Here is a 14,033-nt window from a genome sequence, read left to right as displayed (position 1 = left end):
TTAAATAATGTAGTAGAATGACAATATTAAAATATATAATTTTACTATGTACTTGTAGCTTTTTTTGTTGAACCTCCTAAAAAGAAGTAATAAACTAACCTAGAATTTACAGCTCTTTATGGCATAAATAACTCTATATCTTACATAAATGTGTCTACCACCCCAAAAGATTTACAATCTAATAACTACAAGATAAAAGCTAACAGATCAATCAGCTTCATCATCATCAGCTCACTACGTCCTCACTGGGGCCTCGGAGCCTACACTAGGGGTGAATAGGCCATGGCCAACGAAGCTGGGGGTTGGTTGACTTCCCACATATCATTGAATTTCTTCTCAGATATGTGCTGGTTGCATCACGATGTTTTCATTCACCGTAAGAAGTCGGATAAATGTACATATGTAAATCGAAAATCGAAAAACATATTGGTACATGGCGGAATTCGAACCCAGGACTGAAACCCCTGAGCCACTGACACACTATATTCAATATAAGCAAGTTAAAAAAAAGTATACGTATGTGGAAACTGAGGTACCGTTTGTTTATAAACACGCGTATCGCAGCAAAAGGACGCCGAAATATTCACGAGCCGAGGAAAAAATAAAATTCATCCCAAAACAAACAAAAACAAATAAAGAGTACGACAGCGTACGACGTAAACACAACTAGTGATGTGCTATATCGATAATCTTTCTTAATTAATCGGCAGATTATAAAAATATTTTTGGATATGATTGAATAAAAATATGTTTTGCTATGGGAAGTCTCGTCTTCATGAGTTTTCTCACTGCTAAAACACAAACAGCCGAAATATTTTTTTACTCCTATTTTGGAAGAGGATAGTAGATTGTAAAAGTAATTAGTTGAATGACAAAATCTTTACTCCTAATAACGCCGAAAATGATATTTCAGACATTGGAAAGAATAAAATTTATAACCGGAGTCATTAGAATATTACATTAGAACGTCAAGAGGTCTCGAATTAAAAAAAATACAGTTGAAGGTAAAACTAATTAGTTAATAATTAACACAGCTTCAAAAACTTCAAAGTGTAAAAATTAAAAATATCGATAACATATCGAAGTTGAGGTACAACACACAACGATTATTTACAAACAGACAAAAAACGGTGTTTCGTTTCGGATATCACTTGACATACAGAGGGAATTCCTCACAAGACGGCGAACAGTCATTCAGTACGGTCCCCGCGCGATATGAACTGTAGTGATGTCAACAATCACATTGTTATCGATAATTTGTTCAATCGGCTTTATCGCTGCAGCGTATCTGGAAAATGAATCATTCATGAAGCCCAAACTGGAGAAGAACAAGATCGTAAACAAAGGTGTGTGGATACGAAAAGCAGGGGACGATCACCCATCAAAGGGAGGTTTAGGTGACTTTATATTCAGGGAAAGTTCCCTAGATGCAGATAGTTTGCTTCGTAACAACTTTGATCCGTTCGGAGAGAATTTTATGCCAGACTCTGTGATGGTCCCCAACTATATAGAAAGGACAAAAAGATCAGCAAAGGGTAAAACACTTGTTATATATAAACTTTTAACATACCCAATGTATCACACGACTTTCCTCAAAAGTATTTATTGTAAGTGTAGTACCTACATAACATTCTTATTAAACTCGTTAACTACTATTTACAATAAATTTTACAGTAAAATAATTTAAAATTAAAATGACCTAAAATATGTCTTACTGCCCTTTGTTTTTACTTTTGTCTTTAAAATTAATTAATTTCACATGTGCTTCATAACTTTATTTCGTTTAAATTTTTGTTGCAGACGGACATATTAGAAATAAGAATACAACCGATGAAAAGAATACAAAAAGTGACAAAGCAACATTTACAAAATCTAAAATAACATCAAAATTCAAACCAGGAAAAGTATTTAAAGATTTTCCGTACGACGTCGCGATAATGTTAACAAATAATAAAAGAGAGCTAATAAAATCTGAAGGATCATCTTCCAAAGATGTTTACGATACAAGAGAATATAACTTTTCAAAAATCATTCCGGATTTAGCTCTCAGTATAGACAATTTAGTCAAAAGTGAATCTCAAATCACAAAAAATCAAAACGATACAAGCACCTACCAAAATACAACAATTGTGATCCCAAAACGTAGCATGCAACGTGATTATGAATCAGAAATTATAAAGAAAATTGAATTCAGCGAGGAAATGAACAAAACAGAAGACAGTTTTGAATCTAATAAAATGGATCGAAACGTATTCGAAGGTGACGACAGAGCTTGGCATCAGACGGCACCATTACCCGACGTCAATGCTTACAAGATTTTACCAAAAACAGAGGAAACTAAGCCAATTAAGAATAAGCCAATGACTGAAAAAGGCTTAGTGAAAGTATTATCAATGTTAACAAAAACTTTCAAGAAAGTAATGAAACAACATAACGATATTAAAAGAATACATACAAAACTTACATCTATTAATGATGAATTTATGAAAAATGCTCAGCTTTTAATGACAAAGTTTCAAGATTTCGATGTAAAATACTTGTATTTGATGAAATTCAATGAAAACTTAAAGGATTTAGAAGCAAGATTACGTAGCAAAGAAGATTTTTACAACAATAAGGAAAGTGAATTGATGAAGAATTTAGCTGAATTCGAAAACCAACAGAAAAAGTTCTTGATCCAACAACAACAATTTTATAATATTCAAAAACTCATGTTGGCACAGAACGAAAAAATAAATTTAAAGCAAAACTTAATAGCGAAAACTCAAAACGAAATATCACTGAGGCAAAACAATTTCGCTCGAATCTTAAAGAAAGCAAAACAGATTTACATCGATACTAAAAATACGATACCACAAAAATTAAGTGCGATGTTAACGAAGCCTAAAGATAACAATGAAGTTAAAAATAATGACAATGATAAACCTATTGTAACCACAACTAGTACTCAAGCACCAAACACTGAATCAGTGAAGATCAATTTATTTTCAGTACCTTCAATCAGTCGCATTGTAAATTACGACAACCAACTATTGAAGGAAAAGGACGATCATCCTGTAGATGATTTAATCTACAAATATTATTTCAATAACACATACATTGATGTCTTAATGAAGAATAAAATCTTATCAAGTTTCGTACCAAGTCCAGGAAATTCGTTCACGCGTAATGCCAAGAATAAGAGAAACGAACGTCCCAGATTTGTACCGAAAAGCACTAATCTTATACCTGTAAACGAAATCAAACCTTATAATCAAGTCAGTAAGTCTCCTAATTTGAATCGTGGTAAACGTTGGATTAAATATTCTAAAAAAACTGGAAAAAGAAAACACATCGGTAATGATTTTAACGTTGTTTTGAAGAAAGAAGATATGAAACTAACAAATAAAACTAACATTAGTTACAAAGACAGGCCATTTCCAAAGAAGATTAAAAACGTACCTACGAAAGATCCTTTCATGACAATGGCGTCTAGTTTTTGTAATGAGATTGGTCAAAACGACAATGATCAAATGTTACATTGGTGTATAGAAAAAGCGTTGAGAAGACTTCGTGCAATTGGTAAGTTACAAGCTTTTTAATGTTATAATATTTGTCTTCTCTTTTTGAATTTGTCTTTGTTAGTACTTATTTAATTTATATAAATATTAATTTCTAGAAATGAAAGCAGCACGGCCAATAATCGTTGCAGAACATACGGATGTCACGAGTAAAGCTACGCCGACGCGAAATGTACCAAAGAATTCGGAGGGTGTCATTATGACTACGTTATTTGGAGGTTAAATATAATACTTTCTTACCAACTAATTACTGAGTTTAGAATTAGCTTACATACATCCAAACATTTGTATAATATAAGAAAAATTCATTGTTTTCTAGTGGTTTTCAATATTTATTTCTTCTTCAGCAGAAACAACGTTTACATCAACAACTTCGACCACTACAGAGGCACCTACGAGTGAGTCAAGTAGTACAGTTTCACAAGAACCCACAGACTCTGCATTATTCTTCCCAGGTATTTTATAATTTAAAACTAGTAATTTCTATTTCAAACTCCTCTTAGACCTCTTTACCACTAACCGAATAGCATCGCGCTAGTGCAAATGGGGTCTAACCTTAACATCAGTTCTCTCTCACCATAAATTGAATTCAATTATTTTATTTGTTAAATTGCGATGTCCTGTATTTTATCTTTCACCAAGTTTACAATAAAATAACCTATAAAGTACTAATAAGAGATATATATGCTACGTTCTTAACTAATACTAGACATTTAATAATTAAAATATAATCTTACTAAATAACTTTGTTAAATTAAAGTTTATATGTTCAAAATTTCTTGTTTCAGATAACGACCAACTGGAGACTAACCTAAAACAATTTGGTAATTACTTAACATTTTAAAAACTCAATTAAAGTTAAACTTAAACATAATTTTAATGTTTCATATATACATGCTTAAACTTTTAATTACCAGTATTGTAAAGTAATATATTTGTTTTAGAATTTAACCGAGACACAGAAGGTACTGTTTACTACGACGGCAGTGTACACGCTAGTCAATTTGGTGAGTACACACAAAGTAAACTTTGCTTTAATATTAACCAAAACACATTCAAATGATCATAACGATATGGTAATTGTACAACACTAAACTACTTTGCAACTGTACTTACAAACAGGATGGATAGATGTTTGTTTGAAGGTATCTCCAGAACGGCTGCATGGGCTACTAATTAAGTTTTTTTTTAATTCCGCGCGGACGGAGTGACGAGCGATAGCTAGTTACGCATAAATTTAATAATGTCTAACAACCAAAATATTACGTGGGTTTTGTATTGTTATTTTTGATTACTGTATTTTGTTTCTTTTTAAAGAAGGTCCGGATAGCGAGGGCGTATCGGACCTGCTGCCGGACATGGACAGCGACTCGCGAGTCGACATTGACCCTGTGGCCCTCGACCTGCAGCAGAAAAGACGAGCCTATGTTCGAAGGTATTATTGATGTCTGGTTTAATCTTTTAGACATTATTAGTTAGAATTCTTTGGCGCGAATGACGTGCTTTCGTTACAAAGTCCAATGTCAGAATGAATCTTGAGGGGACACAAAAGTCGACATTTTAGTAAAGCTAGTGTTGGGTCAATACACTGCCACATTTTCGGATTTTCTTTTTAAAAGTAAGGTCTGGTTTACTCTTTCGCTAACTATATTTTCACTAAGCGATTTATCACACGATTGTCGTTTCGAATTAGTCGCGCCAGTGGAAATCGTGCACTGCTGAATTACCAGTTGCAACCGGAAAGAGTAGCGTGGTTAGTCATGCTAGTAGAAAATAGATCTAAACACTAAGAGTAATTAAATGGTGTGATTTATCATACTATATCTGCACTCAGGGTCTTCCTTAGCGAACATTTAATAGATATGTTAAAACAGTCAACTTGTAATATCCTACTCTTGTAGGTAGTAAAGTGAAAATGTAAAATAATATTCAATTTTTCAGGATCAACGAAGACATAATGCGGAAAATGAAACAAGGGTAGAATAAGTTCTATAATGTTTAGTTATTGTGAACAATCTTTAAAATATGAAAATGTTATGTCTCTTTTATAATATATTAATAAACGTAATGTTGTTTAAAACCAGGTTGTTATTACATCCTTTTCCTTTCCTTTTTTTCTTTATACCATTTATTCCTAAAAAAAATTTCTAATGTCTTTTGATTATTTAAATAAATATCAACTATGAACAGAATTATTTTATTTGTTAAATCTTTTTCTTGTAACTTATCTTAATTTTAATAAAGAAAAAAAATATAAATAAATTTTCTCGACACAAAAAATCGGCAGGTTTAAAACCGTTCCCATCGCACTGAAGAGTCTACTATAAATGAATCCTTTCCTATATTAGTTAGACGAAATCTAGAATACTTTGAGCATACGGAAATCCAACTACCAAGGCACACAATGCCTTTATCTAGTTCTCAACACCGTCCCTGTATGGTGTCCATAATTGTAACGGGACAAATGTTCCGGCGTAGAAATTCCCCTCAATTAAGAAATCTATTGGCAACGCATCTGCAATTCCTTTGGTGTTGCAGATGTCCATGGGTGTCGCTGATCACCTCGCTGTTCTTTTGCGCCCCCTTCTCTTATAAAAAAAAATCATTGTCACCCAAACAAATCAATTCGTGGACGGCGAATCAAACAGAAACGAATATACTTTGTTAAATCCTGATCATATGTTTCTATAAAACAATTTTAAAGGGCTACTATTTATAAACCACTGACTTTCAAAGAAATATACATCGTTGTATACATTGACGTCCATGACTTCCATTTTAAACTATAACTAGCTGCCGATCGCGAATCAACCCGCGTTGAAAAAAAAACTTAGTAGCATATGAGTTCCAAGCTATGTTCTATTTACATCTATGCCAAATTTCAGAGAGATCCAACAATCCATCCATCTAAACTTTCGTATTTATAATATTAGGAAGGTTACATGTTATATGAACAATCGCACATTTATTATTTTTAATAATTTCTAATTGGAGCTTTAAAAATGATAGAAAACAAACATTCAAGAAATCTATTAAATTACCAAAGTGTACGATTTTATTCAGAGGATGTTTAACCACAACCCATTTATATATTAACCAGCTGTCGCCCGCGACTCCGTACGCGCGGGATTAAAAATAGATGTTGGCCGATTCTCAGACCTATTCAATATGCTCACAATATTTCATGAGAATCGGTCAAGCCGTTTCGGAGGAGTATGGGAACGAAAATTGTGACACGAGAATTTTATATAAAAGATTATATAACATGTAACGCAACTATAACTATAACTATTTAGCAATTGAAAAATATAATAACTTAAAAATATATACATAAACATACATAAAGATTTAATATTATCAATATCCGGATAGCGTTAAACCCATGGCTACCAAACTTCAAAAATCGTGACCTAACACCCATTCAAGTAAAATCCATTCAATGCATTGGAGAACTTTTTTTATATTTTTTAATCCGTGATAAAAGCAAAAGTATTGAACACTTAATGGGCTGTATGTTTACAAAACAATGGCACAGAATGCACCCAAAGTTGCTATTGGAGTTTAGTCAAACCAGAGTCTTACTCGAGTCGTTAAGTTTATCAGACATTGGTGTACAAAATATTTTTTTACATTCTTGTAAACGGTGAGTACTTCAGTTTTTACTAACTTTTTAATGTTGATAATTAATTATAAATAGTTATTATTTTATTAAATTTTAAAGAAGTTTCGTCCACGCATAATAAATAGCATTATCCTACGTATTAACGGATTTCCAACTGTCAATCGGCAATCATAACAAATATGTGATACTGTTGCATTTATTAATTAAATAAATACTTGAATTAAAAATTTGACAGGGTGAATGAACTGGTTTGTGGCCAGCAATTTATTGATTTGAAAAATAAATAATTTTTACCTTATACACAGACATAGTATAGAAAACGTGAAAAGGTTATATAGAACATCCTATATGTCACGATGCGACTACGACGGCGTGTTCTACAGGGTGTTCTGCGTGACGCTCCTCGCCACCGCCTTCACCTTCACAGTCATCCTCACTAATGTCTTTATTGACATCGATGGTCTGCTGGCCAAGAAAGGTAAGAACATACCGTACTACAATCACACTCGAGAAAGAAAACCGAAACAAACGTCATTAACTCTCTCTTTTAGAATTCAGGTGGATGTCTGAATCAATTTATTTGATCTAGAGTATGAGAGTAAATTATGTCATCCGGGGTATGTGTAGCTTCCCAACAGTGAAAGATTTTTTTTTAAATCTGTTCACTATTTTTCTATCCAGTGTATAGTAACAATCAAACCTTTCCTCTTTATCATATTAATAAAGATTAGTTTCCTACCAATTTCATACTTTTATAGGAAAACAAAATCACGAAACCACAGACAATGTTGAATATAAAGAAAACATCAAAAGTAGTGAAACAACCAACCCTCCTGACGATACAACCACAGACAATGTATTTGAAAAGAATTATATAGACGACCAGTCGGAAACATCATACAGAACAAAAAGATCAATAGGTAAGCTTCATTTTAAATTACTTCTTAGCAATAAGCAGATATTTATAATCAATAAAATCTTGGTTCTTGTTAGTACCTTAGTCTTAAAATGAAAATCTTACTAATATTATAAATGTCAATGTTTGGATGGATGGATGTTTATTTGAAGTTATCTCCAGAACCGCTAAATAGATCTCGCTTAAATTTGGCAAGGATGTAGAACATAATCTGGAAGAACACATAGGCTACTAGTTAGGTTTTTTTAATTCCGCGTACGGAGTCACGGGTGACAGCTAGTGTTTATTTAAATGCAAAGAGATTATAATTAAATGTAAGAAAGCAATACAAACGCCAAATATAACCACACAGAAGTTACAGTTTTTTGGTTAAAAAGGGCGATGAAAGATAAAGAAACAATGGTATAAAAAATGGGAATGTTCGATCCAATACTTTAAACATCGTTACATACTTGAATAAATCTCCAAAACATTTTATAGATAAATATTTCCACAGGTTCTAAAAATATAGTATCCAATTATCATAAAAATAAAATAAAAGTACTCGCAGCTCAATTAACGAAACTACTTGAAAATATCGATAACAAAGGAGAAATATATTCAGCAGAATTTAACAGGAAAGAAAATAACGACATTGATATTGCTAAAATACCTTTTGAAGATTATATCTCTAACTATAATGAGGTTAGAAGAAAAGAAATACCTGAAAAAGATTTACATTTTAAAATACATAGAGTTCCTCAAGAAAATGTTATAGAAAATGAGGATGTTGATGATATTTCGAAAACTATTAGTAAAGTTCTGAAGAATTATAATAGTAGAGGACACAGAAACATACAAGAGAAAGGTAGGACTTATCTTTTTATAGTTTCATTTCTTTTATTTAAAGAGATTTAAAAATATATTTAAAAATAACATTAAACTACGCTAATATATAGATCCCGAAGTCATGGTGAAGACAATATTAGAAATAAAACCTTTGGATATTATTGAAGTGAAGAACAAAATCAGGTATGTAAAAGAAAACTAAAATACAAAATTAATTTACTGAAAAACAAAACCTAACCACGATTATATTTCTTTCTAGTAATTCTCAAGAAAAAATCAAAAGTCCAAATAAAATCAAGTATAAACATTTACATAATCTTCAAAATATAGATAGAGAAAACTTAAGCATCGACGAACACAAAACTATATTGAAATTAAAAATTCTGGGACCAAACTCAAGGAACAAGAAAAATTACGAAAAACATAGAGTTTTCGAAATTATTCCTAAACATAATCAATATTACTATTTAAATAAAGCTTTGGAATATCTGAGAAAATATTCACAATATAATAAGGAAGAATTTGCATTTGTCAGACTGGGTAAGAGAAACAAAGATCGAATGAAAAGGCAAGTTAAAGTAAGATATGAAGATTACGACGCTACCACACCTAAAATAAAACCAGTTCGTAAAACTACGAAGAAAGCTGATGACGAACTGTACGTTGAAATCGAAACTCATTTCGATGGCTCCGGTGCTAAAGGAGAAAGAAAGAAAAAACTTGTAAAAAGTCTCATAGACAGAATCCAAAAAGCTATAAGATCCGATGAGTTAGCTAAAAGCGATAGAAAAAAAACACACGAGCACTTACAAATAAAGAAAAGAATCCAAAATCCTCTCAAACAAAAACCCAAGAATATAATGAAGATGAGTTCAGTGGAGCATAGACAACAGAATCCAATCAACAAAATAGAGGAAGTCAAAGATCTTCTACAAGACGGAGAGGTCAAATCTGTCGATGACTTGGACGAACCGTATCAAGGTCCAAATTCCTTTTCTTTACCAAATATGGAAAACTCGGCAGAAGCAGGAAATTCTGAATTCAATAATATTTTAAGCAGCGGCATACCGCAAAGAATACAAGTACCCTTAAACTTACAGCATCCAGACATGCCGGGAAAACTAAAAAACTCTTACGCAGATGCAGGTAATGTAACACTCTTCATAAAAGACATCGATGGAAGTGGATTTTCAGTAGGTTTCAATCAATACGTCGACGAACCTCCGGATGTAGACAGCATGAAACTATTTTCTGGATTAGAAAATTTAATAAAAACATACCACGAAGACTATGATCAAAATAATAATGAAAACAATAACGTTAACGAAATAGAGGATTCACCAGAAAAACAACACGAATTGATGAAGCGAGACGTTAACTCAGACAAAAGTCGACATATCTTGTTCCGTCGATCTATCGAAGAAGTGCAGAATGACTACCGATCAGACGCTTATAATATTATTTTCGATAAGAAAATGTTGCCCTACGCCAGATATGAAGATGTTTTAAATACACCGAGCCGTAAAACGATACCCTCGGATTATGAATACAAGATTAGAAACTACGACTACAATCCAAAGAATATTAAAATATTTACAAAGGACATCAAAATTAAAGCACTACCAATTGTATTAAACGACGAAATTTTTGACAAGAAAATGAGACCATCAGAAATTTTCAGTTTAGCAAACCTATTATTACAAGGCAGGAAAAATAGAGAAAAACGCTCACTGAACGTTCAAAAAATCACAAACTTGAAGTCCAGGATCAAACTCGCTAGATATATAAACACTAAAAAAATGGAATCCAAATCAGTATTTTTTAAAAATAAAAGAAATAAGCGTAACGTTGATAAGATAAGGATATTCGCTTCAGACCAATCGCAAGGCCCGTCTAGGCAGTCTGAAGAAAATGTCTATGTGCTTTCGGGGGAAAACTTTTTTACGAACAGAGCATCGTTAAGAGAGATAGAACTGCCAGAGAGTGACACAGGAGACGACGGGGGAGGGGAGCAACGCGGTGACGACACCGTGCCCTTTGTGTTCGACGAACCCTATCCTAACAGTCCCAACAAGGAACCTAACTACATTACAAACATATTCGACACTAAATACAGCCAAAATGGTTTAATGTCAAAGTATCCTCACATATTTCCGGGCACCGCGCGTGACTCTAAAGAAGTACAATTTACTAACGACAACGATTTTATGTTTAAGAGAGGCAATAAACAGCAACTAAAGCTAGAAAACTTACTAGGAATGCGCGAAGGAGACAACGACCCTCCAGAAAAGGACGGACGTATACCTGACATTGTTAACGCTATAATGCCTTCGAAAAATAACTACAAAGTCACTGTCAAAATTTTACCCAAAAATTTAACTAACGCACCTTCAGGCTTCAAAGAAATGCACACAGTTATAAATAAAACGTACAATAACAACGGTGTTCAATATTATTCTCTTGTTAATGTATCTGAAATATCTAAAATAGAGAAAATAAATAAAACAAAGGAATATGAACATATTGATGATAATACTAATAACAGTAAATCAACAGACGATACAAAAATGTTAGAACAAGAGAAAAATATGAAATTACTGCTGGCACTTCAGAAAGAAAAAATTGAAAAACAACTTTTACATTTAAATAAAGAAAAAGAAGGACTCGAAAGTATATTGCGAGAAAGAGACGGCATTAAAGAGAGAAATATACACGATTTGTTTAAAGATTTCATGCATTTAGAGCAAAACAAACCTAACGATGACATGGAATTCTTGCACGACATGAGTCATCTACATGTTCACGACACTCCAACCGTTGAACCGATAACAGAATCAAACATAATAATACCTATAACAAACCATGATATAAGAATAAAATTAGAAGCACCCAAAGAACCGGAAAATAATAAAATCGAGGCATTAAAAGAAAAAGACAATGAACATCTAACAAACGAAATATTATCACAGATAAATAAAAATACAGATATATTACAATGCTTTTTAAAGAAACTGTCAGATAAATTTGATCATTCGTCTTCACAGACAACGCGGAGTCCTTTCGAACGTGTTACAGAAGAAAATAATTTAAGGGCACATCCTGATTTAAAAGACTGGGGTCTACATCACTTGCACGATTCATTCTTCAATGACCACATCCATAAGAACGAGTCTCATTACGCTATACCCTTTGTCTATGCTTACCAACATCCATATTTACCACCAAACAAACCTCCATTGCCGATGGCTAAAATAGTGTACCACGGACACATTCATGCGAATAATCTACATAAATATGCAAATGATGCAAGGAAGTATAACACTAACACTAGTAATTCTAAACATAATCATCCCACTACTAATCCTAGTGGTAATCATGAGGGTAATAAATTCTTTATAGATAGTCTAGCTCGTGACGTCATCGTGACTCCATCGAAAATCGTACAGAAGACAGAGTTCCCAGCTTCTGTTGTGAATGTAACACAAATTAATTGATTTTTTTATTATTTTTATTTTTATATTAAATAATTATTACCATTTTAGTATTTAGTTTGAATTTAATATTATCTTACTAATATAAATGTATGTTTGGATGGATGGATAGATATTTATTTGAAGGTATATCCAGAACGACTGCATAGATCTCGCTGATATTAAGCACAGATGATATAGTCTGGAAGAACACATAGGCGTATTGTTATTTTTGTAATCCGCGCATACAGAGTCGCAGACGACAGCTAGTGTATATATGGCAACATTCTTGTAAAGTTAAACAAAATAGCAACAATTTCTGAGGTCGGTGAGGTGAACGACAAGATAAACTAAAAGTTTTGTAAATTAAATACGTTTATTAATAAAATATTAAATAACAATTCCAGTATGTATGGCACAAGGGAGCAGGAATATAATCGGTAAAATATAAAATTCAAGTTTAAAGACATGTATTTTTATAAAAATACAATATTACATACAAATAAGAATGCATCTTAAATAGAATCAATTTATATTCCATAATATATAAAAATATTCCCAAAATTTATAAGATGACAACACCGATACAAAAGTTTACAAACCATAGACACGAAATGTCAAAATGACATCTGACAGTGACGGATACAGAGGTAGTTAGTGACACACACGACTAATAAAGCTGCCTGGGAACTGGAAGATTAGAATTAAGTGTACTTATAACTATAATATACGACCAGCGCACATCTGGACGAACAAACAATTTCCGCTCTCACTACAATATTAATAAAATAGACAATTCACTGGCAACTTGTACCATTCCGTGCACTGGTCGAGTAGGAACGCTCTAGAAATAATCTTAATTATGGCAGTTGTTTTCATTTACTCCTAAATCTAAAAGAATATTTTTATAGTGCAACACTAAAATCCTATCTCTTTCGCACTAGTAAGCTGCAGCTAAGCGGAAACGAGACAACAAATCAAACTCTTAATATTAAATTCATAAAAATGTTACTCATTTAATTAAAAAAAAAACATGCGAAAACTTGATATACAAAATATTAAATAATTTGATTATCAACTAATTATTTTAAATAAAAATATAATTCTATATTATTTCGTTATTATTTTTGAATATATTAGCTTAATAAATCTCGCTAAAATATCGTAAAAAAATTTGTGCTTATGTAGTGCTATAACCATTATTTTATAAACTGACTTTAATGATAATATTCATTTAAAAAAATATAATGATTAGAATAAAAATATAATTTCAAAAATATAAAAATCCCTGTAGAAAAAATATAAATTGGCAAGTATTGTGTAAACACGAAATAGAGAGAAACAATTTTATAATATTTTTTTATATAAGTAACATCAAAAACAATCACTGGGCAAAAAATATGCTTATCAGGGGATTTAAAATCAAAATAAATTTTGTGCCGAATTTTTAAGCTGGATAAGCGAGAGTTCGAGAAATCGCGATATTTTCTCGCTTTAAGAGGTTTTCTCTTTAAAGTTTCTCGCTGATGGAGGTCGTCTATCAGACTAGATGACTCTTGCTTATCCAGGATAAGACTTAAGGATAAGAGTATATTATGATTTTTTAATATTCAAAATGAGCGAGAAGGGTTCAAGAT

At 32.2% G+C, this 14,033-nt stretch overlaps 2 protein-coding genes across 4 annotated transcripts; both read left to right on the top strand.

Annotated features, from left to right (window-relative positions):
* Positions 1 to 1,167: 1,167 nt before the first annotated feature.
* LOC106125005 (uncharacterized) lies at positions 1,168 to 5,574 on the top strand. Of its 3 annotated transcripts, none has more exons than XM_013322093.1 (8): positions 1,168 to 1,535; positions 1,801 to 3,561; positions 3,659 to 3,778; positions 3,911 to 4,015; positions 4,349 to 4,384; positions 4,505 to 4,567; positions 4,878 to 4,995; positions 5,502 to 5,574. In XM_013322093.1, the coding sequence occupies exons 1-8, from the start codon at positions 1,229 to 1,231 to the stop codon at positions 5,539 to 5,541; spliced, it is 2,550 nt and encodes an 849-aa protein (XP_013177547.1). In that variant the 5' UTR covers positions 1,168 to 1,228; the 3' UTR covers positions 5,542 to 5,574. The 3 variants fall into 3 exon arrangements, with proteins under 3 accessions (XP_013177547.1, XP_013177546.1, XP_013177545.1); XM_013322092.1 differs by having other exon boundaries at positions 3,908 to 4,015; positions 4,881 to 4,995; XM_013322091.1 differs by having other exon boundaries at positions 3,908 to 4,015.
* A 1,536-nt stretch (positions 5,575 to 7,110) lies between these two features.
* On the top strand, positions 7,111 to 12,420 carry LOC106123863 (uncharacterized). The gene is made up of 6 exons (XM_013320272.1): positions 7,111 to 7,203; positions 7,488 to 7,660; positions 7,941 to 8,102; positions 8,595 to 8,945; positions 9,037 to 9,109; positions 9,186 to 12,420. Exons 2-6 carry the CDS (start codon positions 7,531 to 7,533, stop codon positions 12,418 to 12,420), a joined length of 3,951 nt encoding a protein of 1,316 aa, XP_013175726.1. The 5' UTR covers positions 7,111 to 7,203; positions 7,488 to 7,530.
* Positions 12,421 to 14,033: the final 1,613 nt, after the last annotated feature.

Source organism: Papilio xuthus, unplaced genomic scaffold, assembly GCF_000836235.2.
Source record: "Papilio xuthus unplaced genomic scaffold, Pxut_1.1 DF825946.1, whole genome shotgun sequence".
In the NCBI taxonomy this organism is placed as follows: Eukaryota; Metazoa; Arthropoda; class Insecta; order Lepidoptera; family Papilionidae; genus Papilio; species Papilio xuthus.
This window is presented reverse-complemented; position numbering and strand designations above follow the sequence as displayed.